At 39.9% G+C, this 19,617-nt stretch overlaps 2 protein-coding genes across 2 annotated transcripts in view; both read right to left on the minus strand.

Annotated features, from left to right (window-relative positions):
* Positions 1 to 3,582: 3,582 nt before the first annotated feature.
* On the minus strand, positions 3,583 to 13,311 carry LOC122539628 (uncharacterized protein C17orf98-like). The gene is made up of 3 exons (XM_043674626.1): positions 13,075 to 13,311; positions 8,316 to 8,415; positions 3,583 to 4,053 (listed from the first exon to the last, which is right to left on the minus strand). The coding sequence occupies exons 1-3, from the start codon at positions 13,309 to 13,311 to the stop codon at positions 3,896 to 3,898; spliced, it is 495 nt and encodes a 164-aa protein (XP_043530561.1). The 3' UTR covers positions 3,583 to 3,895.
* Positions 13,312 to 17,479: 4,168 nt separating this feature from the next.
* Positions 17,480 to 19,617, minus strand: part of rpl23 (ribosomal protein L23) — a 7,618-nt gene continuing 5,480 nt past the window's right edge. Inside the window, exon 5 of the mRNA XM_043674840.1 lies at positions 17,480 to 17,752. Coding sequence (XP_043530775.1) covers positions 17,670 to 17,752 — 83 coding nt within the window. The 3' untranslated portion in view covers positions 17,480 to 17,669. The remainder of the gene's footprint in view (positions 17,753 to 19,617) is intronic.

The following is a 19,617-nucleotide window of genomic DNA, read 5'->3' on the forward strand; positions in this document are numbered from 1 at the left end:
CTCCTCCGTCAGTCAATAAGAACATTGTTGATCTGACGTGATCTTCACTTTCTTTCCTATCATCATAGTCACAGAGATGGACAGCATGGAAACGCTTCTGTTCAACTCGTTCTGCCGACCAGATATCCTAACCTAATCTAGTGCCATTTGCCAACACTTGGCTCATTTCCGTCTAAACCCTTCTTATTAATACACCCATCCAGATGCCTTTTAAATGTTGTAATTGTACCAGCCTCCACCACTTCCTCTGGCAGCTCATTCCATACATGTACCACCTCTGAGTGAAAAAGTTGCCCCTGAGGACCCTTTTAAATCTTTCCCCTTTCACCCTAAACCAAGCCCTCTAGTTCTGGACTCTCCCATCCCCAGGGAATGGACTTTGTCTATTTACCCTATCCATGCCCCTCATAATTTTATAAACCTCTATAAGGTCACTCCCCCCCAGCCTCCAATGCTTCAGGGAAAACAGCCCTAGCCTACTCAGCCTCTCCCTATAGCTCAAATCCTCCAAAGCTCCAATTCTCATCTTATGTTTCCCTTAACATCTGGCTCATTGTCGCTCAGATTATGCAGTTGCTGTTTTGTTTTTGTTTTGTTTAAGTTAACTCTGATTTATTCCTGTTGCCTTCTTTCAGTTTTTCTTCTATACATCCCATTATTTTCCTTTGTCTCTTGGTTACTCTTGTGCTCAGTTAAAACTCACTGCGCCAAATTTTTCTTTTTTCTGTCTCAAATGATTGGACAGCAGTGGATTCCCCTAGTGATGAATCCAAATGACCACTATTAGAGTCATAGAGATGTACAGCATGGAAACAGACCCTTCGGTCCAACCCATCCATGCCAACCAGATATCCCAACCCAATCTAGTCCCACTTGCCAGCACCCAGCCCATATCCCTCCAAACCCTTCCTATCCATATACCCATTCAAATGCCTCTTAAATGTTACAATTCTATCAGCCTCCACCACTTCCTCTGGCAGCTCATTCCATACGCGCACCATCCCGTGTGTGAAAAAAATTGCCCCTTAGGTCTCTTTGATATCTTTCCCCTCTCACCCTAAACCTATGCCCTCTAGTTCTGCACCCCCCAATCCCAGGGAAAAGACCTTGTCTATTTATCCTATCCATGCCCCTCATAATTTTGTAAACCTCTATAAGGCCACCTCTCAGCCTCCGACGTGCCAGGGAAAACAGCCCCAGCCTATTCAGCCTCTCCCTATAGCTCAAATCCTCCAACCCTGGCAACATCCTTGTAAATCATTTTCAAACCCTTTCAAGTTTCACAACATCTTTCCGATAGGAAGGAGACCAGAATTGCACGCAATATTCCAACAGTGGCCTAACCAATGTCCTGTACAGCCGCAACATGAAATGAGCCAGAGTATCTGTAACTAAAAAAAATGGATTTTTGCAACAAACCATTGGTTACCTAGTTGCCATTATTGATCCTAGGTTTTTGTTCCAGAATTATTTAATTAACTTAATTTAGACTTCAAATTGTATTGATAGTTAAATAATATAATACCTTGCTATGTTTTTAGTCTATTGGACAATTAACCTAACTTCTGCATTATTAGAATATCATAACTGCTATGGTCCTCACAAAAGTCCACCCATATACATTTTTAGCAGGAGTTGTTGGATAGATTCCTGGCTAGTTTTTTTGCCCTTCTTCATTCATGATGCTGAAGCCTAGCATAGCACTCCTTGACACCAACACAGGCAAACCAGGAAGAAATCTGTAAATAGCCTGGTCCGTGTCACTCAGGTGTTCAATTCATAAAGTTTTTGAAACATTGAACAAGTCATAGAGTCATAAAGATGTTCAGCATGGAAATAGACCATTCAGTCCAACTCGTCCATGCCGACCAGATATCCTAACTTAAACTAGTCCCACTTGACGCACTTGGCCCACATTCCACTAAACCTTTCCTATTCATACACCCGCCCAGATGGCTTTTAAATGTGATAATTGTACCAGCCTCCACCACTTCCTCTGCCAACACATTCCATATACGCACCACCCTCTGTGTGAAAAGGTTGCCCCTTAGGTCCCTTTTAAATCTTTCCCATCTCACCCTAAACCTATGCCCTCTAGTTCTGGATTCCCCGAACTCAGGGAAAAGAACTTGTCTTTTTACCCTATCCATGCACTTATGATTTTATAAGCATCTATAAGGTCATCCCTCAGCCTCCAATGCTCTAGTGAAAACAACCCCAGCCTATTCAGCCTCTCCATGTAGCTCAAACCCTCCAACCCGGCAACATCCTTGTAAATCTTTACTGAACCCTTTCAAGTTTCACAACATCCTTCTGATAGGAGGGAGACCAGGACTGCACACAATATTCCAAAAGTCACCTAACCAATGCCCCATACAGCTGCAACATGACCTCCCAACTCCTATACTCAATGCTCTGACCAATAAAGGAAAGCATACATTCATAACCTATGTCCTCCTTACTCATAAAAACAGCCACCTACATCAGCCTCAACTTTTATTCAACGGTGCAACTTCCACTGCTCATTACAATCCAGCCACTTTGTACTGATTGCTGTACCATCTCAGTATAATATTCGATTGCTACTCTGGTTGTGATGGATTCAGGACATACTTCCTTTTCCAGCCCTTGGTTGTGCTGGATGTTGGACGTGCCTTTGGTCATAGAACTCAAGAAGAGCAGCTGTAGGACTTGAACCCACAAAATATCCAAGCCAGAAGTACACAGAGTTCAATGTGACCATTGCTGATGTAAATAATAAATCCACCTGCCTTAACTCTATATCATTTTACACCCATGTCCAGCAAAGATGAATGATGATGACAAACAGTGAGGTAGGGAAATCACCTCTTCTGACAGATATCATCTTCAAATAGACAAATATATTGATCTCAAATTGGAAAATAATAAGCTTACATCAAATTACGATGCAATAAAAAGTTTAACTTTTCCAATTTCTCTTATTTCCTCCATTCCAGGAAGCACTAAAAGATCATGTTTAGGCAGTTCCACAGGTGTCACCAAACTTCAAGTAGCTCAGCCAAGTGGCTGATCATATGAGAGACAAGTCAGTATGAGTAGCAAGTTGACTATGTCATTGATAACATTGAAACAAACAAAAGCAGAAATTGCTGAAAGAACTCCCCAGGTCTGGCAGCATCAGTGGAAAGAAAACAGAGTGAATGTTTTGAGTCCTGTTTCCCTTCTTCAGAACAGTTCATACCAGTGAACTGGACTGGAAATGTTAACGCTGCTTTCTCACCATAAATGCTGCCAGACCTGCCTGCCAACTCTCCAGCAATTTCTGTTTTGGTTTGTTATAGATCTCCAGCATTCGCAGGTCTTTGTTATATTGACAACATTGATCCTGCTTTACATAGGATTGACAGATCAGAATGAGATCATTGGCCTAATTGGTTAGTATTTATCCAAATGGTGAATTTTTTTCTTCATGTCAGTGCTGTTAAAATAACCTGAAGATAAGTAGAACTGTTCAAAGCAAGAGTTTCCCTGGGAAGAAGTGAAATATCAAACACAGGATAAATGGCTCACATAAAATACACAGTTGCAAAATCCTGCCCTTACACACATGCTTTATTTTAGGATCTAAGAAGTTCTGTATATTTGATCACATACAATATTTTGTTTACACTGACAGATTTTGCTTGATAATGACAGAGAGATCACATTCAATTTGTTTGCTGAAAAGAGGTGACTTGCTGGAAATGGCAACTAAATTAAAAACATAGCGAATGATGTATTGATGTTTCATTCCACCAAAATGTCGAAAATCATCTGTGGTCCTTGGAAAAATTACACACTGCAGCTGATGTTGAAGTTAATGAGTTAAAATGTTGCAATCTTTTTCTTTTCAATGTTGTAATTTATACATGTGCTAATGCAATGGGAAATCAGTAACCTCTCCAAAATTGGAAGGCTTTAGTCTCAGGCCTGGTGTGTTTCTTCTGAATCCAAACCTTCCATTGTATCCATCTATCGGTTTGAGATCTGCCAAAAATCCTCGGTGACCGACTATTTGATTATATGAATGACCTGCAAAATTAATAAATGCAGATTAAAACCAAGTGTCTTATTGAGTTTTATAAAGAACCAATGGCCAGTCATTCTTGTCAGCATTTATTCATCAATTTGAGAATTCTACCGTTTCACCATCTCCTGAAAGTTCTTTCTCTGCCATGTGTGCATCAACTTCCTTTTAACTGTGTTAATGCTATCTATTTCAATTGCTGTATCTGGCAGTGAGTTTTGTCTTCACCACCTTCTGGGAAAGGAATACCTCCTTAATTTTTTATTTGACCTATCAGTTGCTCTTAGATTTATACCCCTACCATTTCCCATTCTGGACTCACCCACAAATGGCATTATTTCTCCAAATCTTTTCTAATGAACCTGTTACTATTTAAAAAACAGAACTGTGTCATATTTTTCTATCTTGCATTAATCAGAACTCAGATGCAAAAACCGGATTTGAGGTACGGGCACCAATTTATAGCATTAGAGGAGCGTTGGGCCATCCTTAGTATGGAGATGCAGCAAGAACAGTTAACTGTCAATCTTCGTTCTTAGAACAGATGAATGACTCTGATTGGTCAGGATGTTTCCATAAGAATGCAGCAGAGTTTGACAGTCTTCATGATCCATTTTGTAATGAAGAAGGTGCAATCATGCAAAACTCCTGCTATTGATATAAAAGAGTCCTGTGTCCTAATATAAGTATTTTCTAGCACATGCAATCCATGAGCCTGACTGACAATCTTATATTAGTTTTATGGTATAATTCTAAGAACATTGCGGGTTACTTAATACATTTTATCCAATAGCAGAATCACATCGAATGGTACATGTACTGTCCTGAGGCTTACTTACATGGGCTGGTTGAGCACAACTGACATACTACCCACTGCAAATATTTGATGGAATGTGTTGTTTGAAGTGGTCTGCTAGTCATTGGGTTGTACTGCCTTTGTATCTGACATCACACCAGCACTGAAACTCAGGTATCACCTTCTTCACATGGTGCATATATTGGTGTTCCTTCTTACAAGGCTATTTCTTGTGTCTTTGTGTAAGACAAAAAGCTTTGTCTTCTTGTCTCTTCTTAGCAATGTTTAAGTTCTGTACTACTAACCCATTACTTCTATCATTTCTGTTCTTAAACCGTCCCTTTTCCAGAGAAAAGAACCACAACCTGTTCAACCTTCTTGATAGCTGCATCCTTTCAATTCTGGAACACCCTTGTAACTATTTCCCACATTTCTCCTTCTTCATTCTTCAATACATTAGGAGCAAGCCTTTTGACTTATTGAATCTGCTCCTGTAATTTACATTCATCATGGCAATGCCACCCACTTAAGCTGAATTTCCCACCTTTCCTCAAGATGTCTTACTAAACACAAAATATTAGAAATGCTTGTTAGTTTGCATTCTTAAGAGAAAGGGTGGTTTATAGTGATTCAGATGTGGAACATCCATTATTTTCTGCTCTTCTAGAATGATTTTGTCTTTTATGATTACTTTAGAAACCCTTAATATGTTCCAGAATTCTACTTATCTCTTTTTACTTCAGGTGACTTATTTCATGTCTGATTAGTTTGTTCCAAAAACTTACAACCTTTTTTGTGAAGGGAGTTTGCCTTACATATTCTAATCATTAATTTTGCTCAGATTCTAAATTGTGTCCTTAAGGGCAAGGACCTTCTGGAGTGCCATAGTACTCCTATTGTCACTCTGTCTGAAGTCAGCAAACTCCGTCCAGATGGGGGTCTGAATTAGGGATCTTTCTGTTCTCTATGATTCAATTATATACTGGGCAGTGTTATCCTTGGAACATTAAAAGGAAGACATTTTGACGAGACCTCAACAATGAATGACATTGATTGGGATTGCCAATGTGCTTCGCAGTGGGCTTTATTAGTTATTCATTATTTGTCAGTGCAATTTTTCCCAAGTCCTTGCAAGCTACCAATAATCATGAGGATCAAAAATTATGAAGTAAATGTCTGCGATTTCCAGCAGCTTATCTCACTGCATTTACAAAAATAAACTCTTTTCACTGTCTTTGCATGTCACCTTGTTTCCAAAGGGGTGACACAACACCTGACAGAAGCAGATAATGAGACATTTCATGGGACAATGATAATCAGACACATGCTGCTGCTATTCCATGTTGCTAGGCACCAAATAACCCCACGTGTCATTGAATTCAGAGGCTATTATCTAACCTCCCTGGGAACAACCAACAGGACATTAATGTGTACACTGGATTCTGTCTGTAGAAAGGTATTTTGTTTTTCCCACTAGCAATCTTAATCTGAGAATGCAATTCTTCTGTAATCAACAACAGGGTTTTTTTCCTGCAATGTTGCAGCAATTAGATTCTTTCATACTGTGCTCATCTCACCACAGAAAATCACATTGAAATTAAAATGTTCCTTGGGATTCACAACTCCTCATCAATAGGGGGTCCTTTTAGGTAAATATTTTGTACTGAAATGAGAATTGAAATGAGAGTGTTAGAAAATTGAATACTTTTCATTCCAGACCAATCAACATTAATACCCAAATTTAAAGCTTTGGTCATGTTGATTATGTTAGATATTCTTTATGAACCTTCTTTGTAGATGCTGTCTGTGAATAAAGTGACAAAGTTCTTCTATGTCATGAACTCTAGAGGAAGTGCATTTCTTTGTAAAAAGAATGGTTACTTTGTTGTGTTCGTCCCAGACTTCAAAAAATCTTTGGAAAATTCCAACTGCAGACAATGCTTTATGCTTATTAATCATTTGACAAAAGCTTCCAGATGGAAGGAACTTTGAAACTCATCAAGTCGCAGCCAAATACTGCGGATGCTGGAAACCTGAAATAAATACTGAAAATGCTGGAAACATTCAGCAAGTTAGACAGCAACTGCAGAGAGAGAAAGAGAATTAAGGTTTCAGCTTGATAAATTTTCATCAGAACTGCAGCTTTCATTTCCATATTTCAACTGCCCTATTCATTTTCTAAACTGCCATGTTGACTGCTCGTGGTGTGAATTAAGATATTGATCACATTTTCATCCTTTTTTTACAAATTCTGTTGTAACCTCTGCAAACTTATCCCTATCTGGGACCGCTTTTGACCAAACAGTATTTTAATCATGGATTACATTAGGGACTTAAAACATAGGTTAGATAGAAGCTGTAACAAATAGACACAATCAGCATTTTAGTGATCAGATGTTTTCAGAACTCATGGGGTTAAATTAATTAGCTGCTACAATGTGTCTGAAAGTATATTGCTTTCCCCAAGGCAATTTAAACTTACTATTTTGGCTGATTGGCAGTTGTTAAGGTTTTATAATTTTGAGGGTATTTTAATGTAATTTTGTCATATTTATTTACATCCAAGAGACCTCATCCTTGCCAACTACAGTTTTTCCTCATTTTGATTGTAGTAAAACAAAGGCCCATTGTACTGTCTGTGAATCGTTAAAATTACGCAACTTCTCGTTTTCCAGTCTTCACTCCCACTTACAATTTGTATCATTTAAAACATTAACTTACATAAGCAGCACTCCACGGAAAACAGGATCACTGTCATCCCGGTTCTGCCATCCTGCTAGTCACATGATACAACAATAATAGTGTCGTTCACAGATCATGGCAATCTTAGCACCATCTAGAATTTATTTAGTGATTTACCATATTATCTGTTTCACCCTTGTAGTATCTTGGCACGTGGACTGTGGTCCTTTAGTTAGGTTTCTCAAACACTGGAACCTCCTAAATTATTGGATAATTCAGAATAATCTTTCTGTGAGATTGCCCTATCTAGATGGACAAGAACCATGTTAGGTTAGATGCTGCCTTAAGTGAGGCACCTCAGTGATTTGAAGGACACAGAAAAATAAATTGCTGGAGAAACTCAGGTCTGTCAGCAATTGTGGAGAAAAAATAGTTATCATTTCAAGTCTAGTGACCCTTCTTGTTTCTGAAGAAGTGTCACTAGATCCAAAATATTATCTCTGATTTTTTTGCCTCCACATTTGCTGCCAGTCCTGCTGAGTTTCTCCAGCAATTCTTGTTTTTGTCTGATTCAGATCTCTGGCATCCAGTTCTTTGTTTAATTATTTTCATGATGTTTCTTGGATCTAACCCTTACTTGTAAAATCTTTTGTTCTACAAACAAACAATGAGTATTTTCAAAGCCTCTAAATCCACTTTGGCTCCTTTTGAAATTTTGAATCCACATGTAAAACAGAATTCATAAATGTTATTACAAGGTTATTTCTGAGGGGATGTAAAATAACGTACCAGCTCCATACATATTTCTTTTGTGAAGGTACCTTTGAGCTGGTCCATAATTGTAAAAATAGTCCACAAGCCAGCCATTGCTTGATGTTCCACCGTGATCCTAACAAAAATTATTTATTGATTAAATTGTCAAAATGAGTTGAAATAATAAACTAAATAAGCTTTCCACATTCTTCTACATTCAGTATTATTCTTTTTTTTTATAATTTTCATATGCCTCCCCAATTTCATGTCTACACCATCACCCCACACATTTCAAGAAATGATAGATAAGCTCTATTAATTTCCCCTCTGTTTCTTGCTTTAGTTAGCATTTTCCAGACAGTGTCCTAACACTAAGAATTAACTGGCCAGTGTATGTCCTTTGGATGAATCAAAAACAAACTTGATTCTATGTTCACTTTAAGATAATGTGCATATATGTTCCAGCCAGCCCCACTGAAAAATAATAGAAATGTAAAACAATATAAACAATGCTGACATTTTCCTTAATACATCCATCTACAAGACCATCTTCACCTGAGGTCAACTAGCATAGCACAGGCATGGACTCAAACCTGAGCATGACTCAGTTTCACAAAAGGCAGTACATGAGCAGGTGGACCAGAGGAAAACTTTTCTGAATTCAGCACTGATTTCAGTGCTTCCCAAACTTTTTTTCCAGTATGACCCCAAATTTGAACATCAGAGTGTTTGTGTAACCTCCAGAAAACCTTGGGAATAAGTGTTTTGGGAGGTTAGGAACAGTGCAGATTTAATTGCTGAGACAAGGGCTTTAGTTCTAAACCTAAACAAGAGCGAAGGAACAGGAGAAGAATATTAGTAAGTTGATGAAAAAAAAAACAAGCATTTAAAGGATAATTGCTGGAGAAACTCAACAGGTCTGTTAGCATTTATGAAGAGGAAACAGAATCAACATTTTGGGTCCAGTGACTCTTCATCAGAGTTCCTCCAGCAATTTCTGTTTTGTTTCAGATTCCAGCATCTGGAGTTCTTGGTTTTATTTTAGCATTTTTAGGTGCCTCGCAGCTGTCAGAAATCAGTCTAGATTTCACAACAGCTATTGCTGCCTCTGAGATTGTAGCCCATACTTTGAGAAGCACTGCTTCAAATGTTTAACTGCAACTAGATGCTGGCGGTAAAAGCAGAACTGAACTCTTGTAATTGTTCACCTAATCCACATGAAGCTGATGGAATTGTGTGCTCAGCGATGCTTTCATTTCAGCATTAACTGTATTCAATTGAGAAACATTTGTAGAACATATATAATGGGGAATGGTTAACAAACTGCGCTTGAACCCAGTCCAAAGACAAGGGTGAACTCTGTCTGCTGATTAGAATGGCCCCATTTACAATGATTGCAATCGATTTTAAATTAACATTTCAAATGCATTTCATTGAAGTAAAGAAACATTATTGAAATGACAACTGAGATTCTGAAAAAAAACAAGTTAGAGTCATAGAGTCAGTTAGATCACGTGGAATACAGGGAGGACTAGCCATTTGGATACAGAACTGGCTCAAAGGTAGAAGGCAGAGGGTGGTGGTAGAAGATTGCTTTTCAGACTAGAGGTCTATGACCAGTGATGTGTCACATGGATTGGTGCTGGATTCATTGCTTTTTGTCATTTATACAAATGATTTAGATGTGAACATAGGAGGTATAGTTAGTAAGTTTGTAGGTGACACCAAAATTGGAGTTGTAGTAGACAACGAAGAAGGATTCCTCAGAGTACAACGGGATCTTGATTAGATGGGCCAATGGGCCGAACAATGGCAGATGAGTTTAATTTAGATAAATGTGAGGTGCAGCATTTTGGAAAGGCAAATCAGGGCATGACTTCTACAATTAATGATAAGATTCTGGGAAGTGTTGCTGAACAAAACAACCTTGGAGTGCAGGTTCATAGTTCCTTGAAAGTGGAGTTGCAGGTAGATAGGTTAGTGAAGAAAGTGTTTAGTATGTTTTCCTTTATTGGTCAGAGCATTGAGTATAGGAGTTGGGAGGTCATGTTGTGTTTGTACTGGACATTGGTTAGGCCACTTTTGGAATATTGTGTGCAGTTCTGGTCTCCCTCCTATCAGAAGGATGTTGTGAAACTTAAAAGGGTTCAGTGAAGATTTACAAGGATGTTACCGGGTTGGAGAGTTGGAAATGTAGGGAGAGGCTGAATAGGCTGGGGCTGTTTTCCCTGGAGCATCAGAGGCTGAGCGGTGACCTTATAAAGGTTTATAAACTCATGAGGGGCATGGATAGGATAAATAGACAAGGCATTTTCCCTGGGGTGGGGGAGTCTAGAACTAGATGGCATAGGTTTAGGGTAAGAGGGGAGACTTAAAAGGGACCTAGGGGTAACCTTTTCACGCAGAAGGTGGTGCGTGTATGGAAGTGCTACAGGCTGATAATATTACAATATTTAAATGGAATCTGGGTGGGTATGTGAATAGAAAGGGTTTAAAGGGATATGGGCCAAGTGGGACTAGTTTAATTATAGATATCTGATCAGCATGGACGAGATGGACTGAAGGGTTTGTTTCCATACTGTACCTGTCTAAGACTATGACTTGTTCCATGTCTCAGAAAGTATATGAATTGAACACCTGAGGTGACACAGACCATGCAAATTACAGATTTCTTTCTGGTTTGCCCAGTGTTGGTGGCAAAGAGTGCTATGCTCGGCTTCAGCATCATGAATGAAGAAAGGCAAAAAAATCTAGCCAGGAACCTCTCCAACAACTCCTGCTAAAAATGTGTATGCGTGGACTTTTGTAAGGACCAAAGCAGTTATGTTATTCTAATAATGCCGAAGTTAGGCTAATAGTTAAATGATATATCATCTTGTTACACTATTAGTCTATTGAACTATCAATACAACTAGAAATCTAAATTAAGTTAATTAAATAATTCTGGAACAAAAACCTAGGATCAATAATGGCAACTAGGTAACCACTGGTTTGTTGCAAAAATCCTTTTTTTTTGGCTACAGATACTCTGGCTCATTCATCAATAGTGGATTAATCACTAGGGGAGTCCATTGCAGTCCAATCATGAGACAGAAAAAAAAAAGAATTTGGTGCAGTGTGTTTTAACTGAGCACAAGACTAACCAAGAGACAAAGGAAAAGAATGGGGTGTATAGAAGAAAAACTGAAAGAAGGCAACATAGGAAGAAATCAGAGAGTTAACTTAAACAGAAAGCAAAAACAAAACAGCAATCAAATAACCTGAACAAATATATAAGCTAGATGTTTAGGGAAACATAAGATGATTCATGGTACAGAATGAAGCTATTTAACCTGATATGTCTGTGTGTCAGCTGAAAAAGAATTGTTCAATTTAATCCCATGTTCCAGCTCTTGGTCCGTAGTCCTGTACCTTAAGCAAATGTTCATTTTTTAAAAATGCAACGATTGCTTCTTTCTCAATCACCCTTTCATGCAGTGAGCTCCGGTTCAAAAACAGAAATTGCTGGAAAAGCTCAGCATGCCTGAGGAAAGGTCACTGGATCCTAATTGTTAACTCTTGACTTCTCTCCACAGATGCTGCTTTTCCAGCAATTTCTGTTTTATGTTTTTAATTTACAGCATCCGCAATTCTTTCGGTTTGTATTTAGTGAGCTCAGGATGGCTGGGTGACTAAAGTACTCCCCTCTAAGTCACTATTTCAATGCGTGTTGACCCCACTACCCTGGCTAATATTTATTTCTCAATCAATAATCACACACAAAAAAAATGATATGGTGATTATCACATTGCAGCTTATGGGAGTTTGCCTACTGTACGTTAGTTGTTGAGTGTTCCTACATTACATCAATGGCTACACTGCTAACATTCTTTTGTTGGACCGTAAAATGCTTTGAGACATTCTGTGATCTTGGAAAGTACTTCAGTAATGCCTGTCTTTCTTTTTTCTTTCCTTTAATCCTTTTACCGATTACAGTAGTACTGTTAAAGTTTTCAGAGTCCCGGAGGACCATAGGGCTGCTCTCTCATTACAGAGACACAATTGTGGTGGTTTAACCTGAGGGTCACCACGCCTCAGGCGAGGGATGAGGTTGAGGTGGTGGGACCCTCTGGTAACTTCAGCCTGCGCAGGATTTGAAAACACGCTGTTTGGTATCACTCTGCGTTGCAAACAAGCTGTCCAGCGAATCAAATCTATGTTATCTGCTTATTGATCTCTCCGCGAATGGACATTGATCCTTCCTACCCATTTTATCTACATCTCTCAAGAATAAGGTTAAATGCAAAAATTACATTCTTGACATGCCTAAACTATTAGACATTACAATTCTGCAGACGCAGCCTCCCTGTTGATTGATTTGAAAAAACAAATCTACAAAAGGTCAAGAAAATATCAACCAAATTTGGGTTTCTGACTGTCTATACGTTTTCAAAGCTTGACACATCACTCGTTCATAGAATCCCGACAGTGTGGAAACAGGCCATTTGGCCCATCCAGCTCACGCCTACCCTCCAAACAGCATTCTATCAAACTTAACGCCCACCACCTCAGCCTATCCCTCTCGTTCCCATGGCTAATCCACCTGGCCTGCACATTTTTGGACCGCTGGAAGAGAAAAAACAACACTCAAAGGAACCCCCCCCCCCCCCCCCACACACGAGGAGAACATGTAAACTCCATACAGGCAGTCACCTGTGGAGTCAACTGGACCATGAATGAGTTTCACCGGCAGGCTGGACAATATGAACACCAACTCCTGCAGCTCAACTGTTCCAAAGTGCAAACCCAAAGATACCTGGTTGGTCCGCTTGAGAAGCTTCCTCATGTAATTATTGTAGAAACTGAATTTAATGTAAGGGTCTGCCTGGGCGTTGTAGGGCGGAATAACATCGCACCGTTTGGGATTCACTTTGCCGTACCCCGCAGCGTTGGAGGCGACGGCAACACCATCTAAGATGAACCCTCTTTCTTTTCTAAAAAGGTCAAGATTCAGGCAACAAACCCCAGGAGGACAGGAAAAATTATTGTTCATGGTTACAGCACGGTTCACGTATAACCTCAATCCTGTACGCCAGGTACAACTTTCCCAGTCCTAGTTGTTAATGTCAATGAATGTCACAGGGCTTACTGTTACGTTTCACTAAATATGAAACTTACTGTACCTTGCAAAAACATATTTTTCACGCCTCAATACGGTGTTCCTGTCTGATTGGCACCAATGAACATTTCTTAATATCAGCATTAGTTTGCATCGTTTGAAATGTCTTCTCCAATTTCCTTTTCCAATCAACATAGATACACATTTGAGTCTGCAGACAATGATTGGTAACTCAGATTATATATACAATTCAGCAAACATTTATAACCACCTCAGAGCATAGATTTTTCAGAAAGGTTTTTTTTAAATTAAATCTCATCACAGCGGCCAGCCCGTGGTTATATTACATTGTTCATCGGCAATGGTATTGTTCAAAACAAGCTCCCCTTGGAACATCATTCACATCAGCCAGGAGGCTGTCTGTACAGGATGTTGGTTAGGGCACTTTTGGAATATTGCATGTAACCCTGGCCCTCTTCCTACCGAAAGGGTTCAGAAAAGATTTACAAGAATATTACCAGGGTTGGAGGATTTGAGCTATAGGGAAAGGCTGAATAGGCTGGGGCTGTTTTCCCTGGAGCATGGAGGGCTGGAGGATGACCTAATAAAACATTTGTAAAATCATGAGTACCATTGATAGGATAAATGGACAAGACTTTTTCCTTGGGGGAGGAAAAAAAAGAGTCCAGAACTAGAGGGCATAGGTTTAGGGTGAGAGGGGCAAGATATAAAAGGGACCTAAGTGGCAATTTTTTCCAGAGGGGTGTGTGCGCATACAATGAGCTGCCAGAGGAAGTGGTGGAGGCTGGTACAATTACAGCATTTAAAAGGCATGTGAATGGGTACATGAATAGGAAGGGTCAAGAGGGATATGGGCCAATTGCTGACAAATTGGACTACATTAGGTTAGGATATTTGGTCGGCGTGGATGAGCTGGACCGAAGGGTCTGTTTCTGTTCTGTATATCTCTTGGACTCTGCTTTACTGTCAAAGCAGGCTCGAGGGACTGAATGGCCTATTCCTGATTCATATGCTTGTTGGTAAAACCTGGCCTTACTGGTTACACCCACATCCCATAAATAAGCAAGGATTATAAAACAGGGGGACATCATTAATTGTGGTGAAAACACCTTATTGGCAATCAACAGTATAGGACCTCATCACCTTTCTCCACAAAACCTGTACACCATCTCCAAGTCAGGAGTGAGATGAACAGGTGGGTACAACTTCAACAAAACTTTAGCAGGTGGACGGTGGCTCAGTGGTTAGCACTGCTGCCTCCTAGCACCAGGGTCCCAGGTTCAATTCTAGCCTAGAGTTTGCACATTCTGTGTTTGCGTGGGTTTCCTGCCACATTACAAAGATGTGCGGATCAGGTGAATTGGCTATGCTAAATTACCCATAGTGTTAGCTCCATCATTTGGAGGGAGATGGGTTACCCTTCGGAGGGTCGGTGTGGACTGGTTGGGCCAAAAGGCCTGTTTCCACACCATAGGGAATCAAATCGAATCTAAACACTCAGGAACATCAATACCATTCTGGGTAAGGTTAAAAATCACACAACACCAGGTTATAGTCCAACAGGTTTAATTGGAAGCACTAGCTTTCAGAGCATCGCTCCTTCAGCAGGTGGTAATGGAGTGCTGAATTTAGAGCAAAAATTTACAGTATGATGTAACTGAAATTATACATTGAAAAATTGTCTGTTAAGCCTTTCATCTGTTAGTTTCACTTTCATGTGTAAATCACAAAACTTTTAAAACATTGCATTCTCGGGTTAGCTGTTAACAATGGTGATAGCTGGACAATATATTGAAGGTGTTGGTCCCGTCTTCTCTGTCTATGCTATGACGTTTAGATGGATTCTAATCTTAAAAAGTGAGATAACGGGGAGTTTTACATGAATGCATGCAGTTTTTGAGCAAAGTACAATGTAATCCTGCAAGTACAAATTCATCCTGCAAAATATGTGTGCATGTGGGTCTTTGTCTGTGTGTGTCTGGGTTGGGGGTTGTGAGAGAGAGAGAGTGTGTGTGTGTTTTTTGTTGCAATGGTGGTTACCTGTAATGTGACATGAACCCAAGGTCCCAGTTGAGACCCTCCCTATGGGTACCAAACTTAGCTATCAGCCTCTGCGCGAAGATTTGTAGCTTGGGTGCTCGTTGTTGTGGTTCTGTTCGCCGAGCTGGAAGTTTTTGTTGCAAACGTTTCGTCCCCTGGCTAGGCGACATCATCAGTGCTTGGGAGCCTCCTGCAAAGCGCTTCTTTGATGTTTCCTCCGGTGTTTTCTCTGCTGCCTGTCCCGAAGTCCACCTTGGAGGATGGTCACCCGCAGGTCTGAGGCTGCATGTCCTGGACCACTGAAGTGTTCCCCAACTGGGAGGGAACACTCCTGTGTCTGAGACCCAATTAATTACCTTCTTTCCATAAAACTAGCATTGCAAGCTTCTCTTCAAGTATTTACCCAACATTTCTTCGCCCACTACATTGCAGTTAAGGCCAAACTACTTTTATTCACCACATTGCTTTTGTACTCTTTGTCCCCATTTGTCTTTATACATCAATCTTGCCATTTAATATTAAAATATCCTGTTTCCCACTTTCATAATGTCCAACAGACTTGCTCAGATGTGATGTCTAGATTCTTCAAAAATAAGTTATGAAGCAATTACACTGCCAAATGAATTAGTGTAACTAGAAATAAAATGTTAGATAAGCATTATCTATACTTCATCTCAGGCTCAATGCTTCATTTAATAAGATGAAGTAACATCTATGCAAGTCAAAGCATGGCCTTTAACTGAAGGAGCAAGATTTAAATACTCAACTTTGTACATTTAATGTAGGAACAAATTACTGCAGATGTTGGAATCTGTACTGAAAATGAAAAATGCTGGAAATCACGTCAAGTCAAGCAGCATCCATTGAGAAAGAGCATACAAGTCATAGCTCTGAAGTCATCTGGACTGACAAGTTCGCTTGCTGTCTTTCCATGGATACTGCCTGACCCTGTGATTTCCAGCATTTTGTTTTGTACATTGGGTTTGTAGCTAGAGGAATTTCCACTGCATTTTAAAAAATGTTTTATGGGCTATCCCCACCCAAATAAAAGGCTTTTGAGATGCATCACAAATATAGAAAGCCTAATTTGACCAAGGTCAAATGATATTGGCAGATCGTTCAACTGTGAAAAATAAAACCAGATCCTGCCCTTACTCCCTTTTGCACAAGTACACTTTCCAGCAATATGTATTGACCAGGAACCAGACTTGGGATCAGGTTCTCTCTCCCTGGCCCACAGAGAGGAACTGTTAACTGAATGGCAACAACAGCCTGTACTGAAGTTTCAATAAGCTGCAGAATTTCAACCATCACCTGCGTAACCACCCTCTTCAAAAGAATCCACTAAAGCTTTTCTCATTAAAGGCACTGCAACACCTGATGATTCAATTCATCACTACTAAAGACAAGCATTGCTAACTAAACACCAACAGCAAGAGAACAAGGGTGAAGGGTCACCTATAAATTTCAGTTCAAATTCTCCCCCTGAAGATCATTGAGAAAATCTGCATTTGTAAACATTTTCAGAAGCTCTGCATATCCCGAAGTGTTTCGGTCAACTTGCACACCAGTAAATATGCTGTATAAACTGGTGAAGAGAAAACAAACAATATTAAGAGTCTGGTATGACTTCCTAAGAACGGGTTTCTGTAATTCTGAAGTCATTCTAGACTCAATGTTAACATTCTCTCTCCACAGATGTTGACACTGGCTGAGTTTTACCAGTATTGTGTCTGTTCCACATTTCCAGTATCTGTGGTTTATTTTATAAATTTTGTATTAACCCAACTGATGTGATGAAAATGGGGAGCAGTGAGACTGACTGCTAGATTGTCAATCTAGCATCATAAATATATATTTTAACTGTTTGCCTCAAAACATTCAGGAAATTATATTCCAAATCAATTGATACCATAGATTGCAATTTAATAGCTTGCGTTGCTGGTATTACCTATCTGGGAGATAAAGACAGTGAAATTACCCAATTAGGTAATCTAAAGAGATTATCAATCTACAAGTGATATTAAATGCAAGACTTGAGTAAAGATTATCAAATACAGGTAGTTTATTTACATAAACATGGATCGCAAACCACATCTTTGATTACAGAACTTGCTACAGATAAATTAGGGGACATGGGTCAAAAATAAAATCAGTGAGTTCTCGTGTCTCTGGGGGTAAAAACATTTATTGAATCATACAGGTATCATTTTAGAAACTGTTTACAATTCTTATGCAATGCTCCCAGCATTGGAAGCAATCCTGGGCCACAGATCTGCACATTCCTTGGCAACAGGACCTGTGATTGCAGAACCTAGAAACAAAACCAGGTGTTATTAGCAAGTCAGAAATAGAACAGGAGACAAATTGTTTAAATATGACTTAAATCTCTATAAAATGTAACATTGAAACTTTTGACCAACTGTTGATACAAGTTTGTGGAAGCAATAATTTCTGCTCCACCTATAAAGACTGATACAATAATTAGAGTCAGATGTCTAGCACAAACAACTTTTGGTCCTACTCATCCATGCCAACCAGATATCCTAACCTAATCCAGTCTCATTAGCCAGCACTTGTCCCATATCCCTTTAAAATCCTTCCTATTCATATACCTATTCAGATGCCTTTCCAATGTTGTAATTGTACCAGCCTCTACCACTTCCTCTGGGAGCTCATTCCATTCAGGCACCACCCTCTGCTTGAAAAGGTTGCCCCTTTGGTTCCTTTTAACTTTTCCCTCCCCACTCCCCAACCTGCAGCTCCATATACATTATAATCAGAGAACAGGTATAATAGCCACCTCTTCTACAGCTCAAGGGGGACCATCTATATCAAGCATGGGGATGTAGGTTCAATCTACCTCAGGACAGAATATTTACAATATGAAGCTTGGAAGGATTCAGAAAAAGATTCATGAGGATGTTGCTAGGGTTGGAGGATTTGAGCTATAGGGAGAGATTGAATAAGCTGGGGCTGTTTTCCTGGAGCAGAGACTGAGGGGTGACTTTATAGAGAATTATAACATCATGACAGGAATGGATAGGGTAAATAGACAAGGCCTATTCCCTGGTGTGTGTGTGTGTGGGGTGGGGGGTGGGGGGCCAGAACTAGACAGCATAGATTTAGGGTGAGAGGGGAAAAGACAGGAAAGAGACCGAAGGGACAACGTTTTCAGGCAGAGGGTGGGGAATGGGCTGCCAGAGGAAATGATGGAGGCTAGTACAATTCCAACATTTAAAAGGAATCTGGATGGGTATATGAATAGGAAGGGTTTGAAGGTATATGGGCCGGGTGCTGGCAGACAGGACTAGATTGGGTTAGGATATCTGGTTGGCATGGATGAGATGGCCCGAAGGGTCTGTTTCCGTACTGTACATCTCTAAGAGTTGGATGAGGAAAGTGAACGAACTGTAACCAAGTTTGCAGATGACAAAATTGGTAGAAAGACAAGTAGTGAGATTATAATCCCTACAGTGTGTGGAAACAGGCCCTTTAGTCCAACAGATCCACATGGACCATCTGAAGAGTAACCCACTCAGACTCATACCCCCTACCCTATATTTACACCTAACCTACACATTCCTGAACACTATGGGCAATTTAGCATGACCAAATCACCTAACCTGCACATAATTGGATTGTCAGAATGACAGTCTGCAAAGGTAAATGGGTAAAAACTTGGCAGATGAAACATAATATAGAGAAAATGTGAAGTTATGCACTTTGGCAGGAATAGAGGAGTGAATACTATTTGAATGCAGAATCACTGCAGAAAGCTACAGAACAGAGGGATTTAGGAATCTTTGTGCAACTATCAATAAGGGATTGGAGTACAAAAGCAGGGATTCTTTACTAAAACGGTACTAAGGAAAGATGCATTGATACCAGGTGTGGAGGGACTGTCTTATGAGGAGACATTGACTAGATTAGGCCCATAGGTAAAAACAATGACTGCAGATGCTGGAAACCAGATTCTGGATTAGTGGTGCTGAAAGAGCACAGCAGTTCAGGCAGCATCCGAGGAGCAGTGTAAAAAAAACCCCCCAAAAAAACGATGTTTCGGGCAAAAGCCCTTCATCAGGAATAAAGGCAGAGAGCCTGAAGCGTGGAGAGATAAGCTAGAGGAGGTGGGGTTGGGGAGAAAGTAGCATGGAGTACAATAGGTGAGTGTGGGAG

This window comes from Chiloscyllium plagiosum, chromosome 33, assembly GCF_004010195.1.
Source record: "Chiloscyllium plagiosum isolate BGI_BamShark_2017 chromosome 33, ASM401019v2, whole genome shotgun sequence".
NCBI lineage: Eukaryota > Metazoa > Chordata > Chondrichthyes > Orectolobiformes > Hemiscylliidae > Chiloscyllium > Chiloscyllium plagiosum.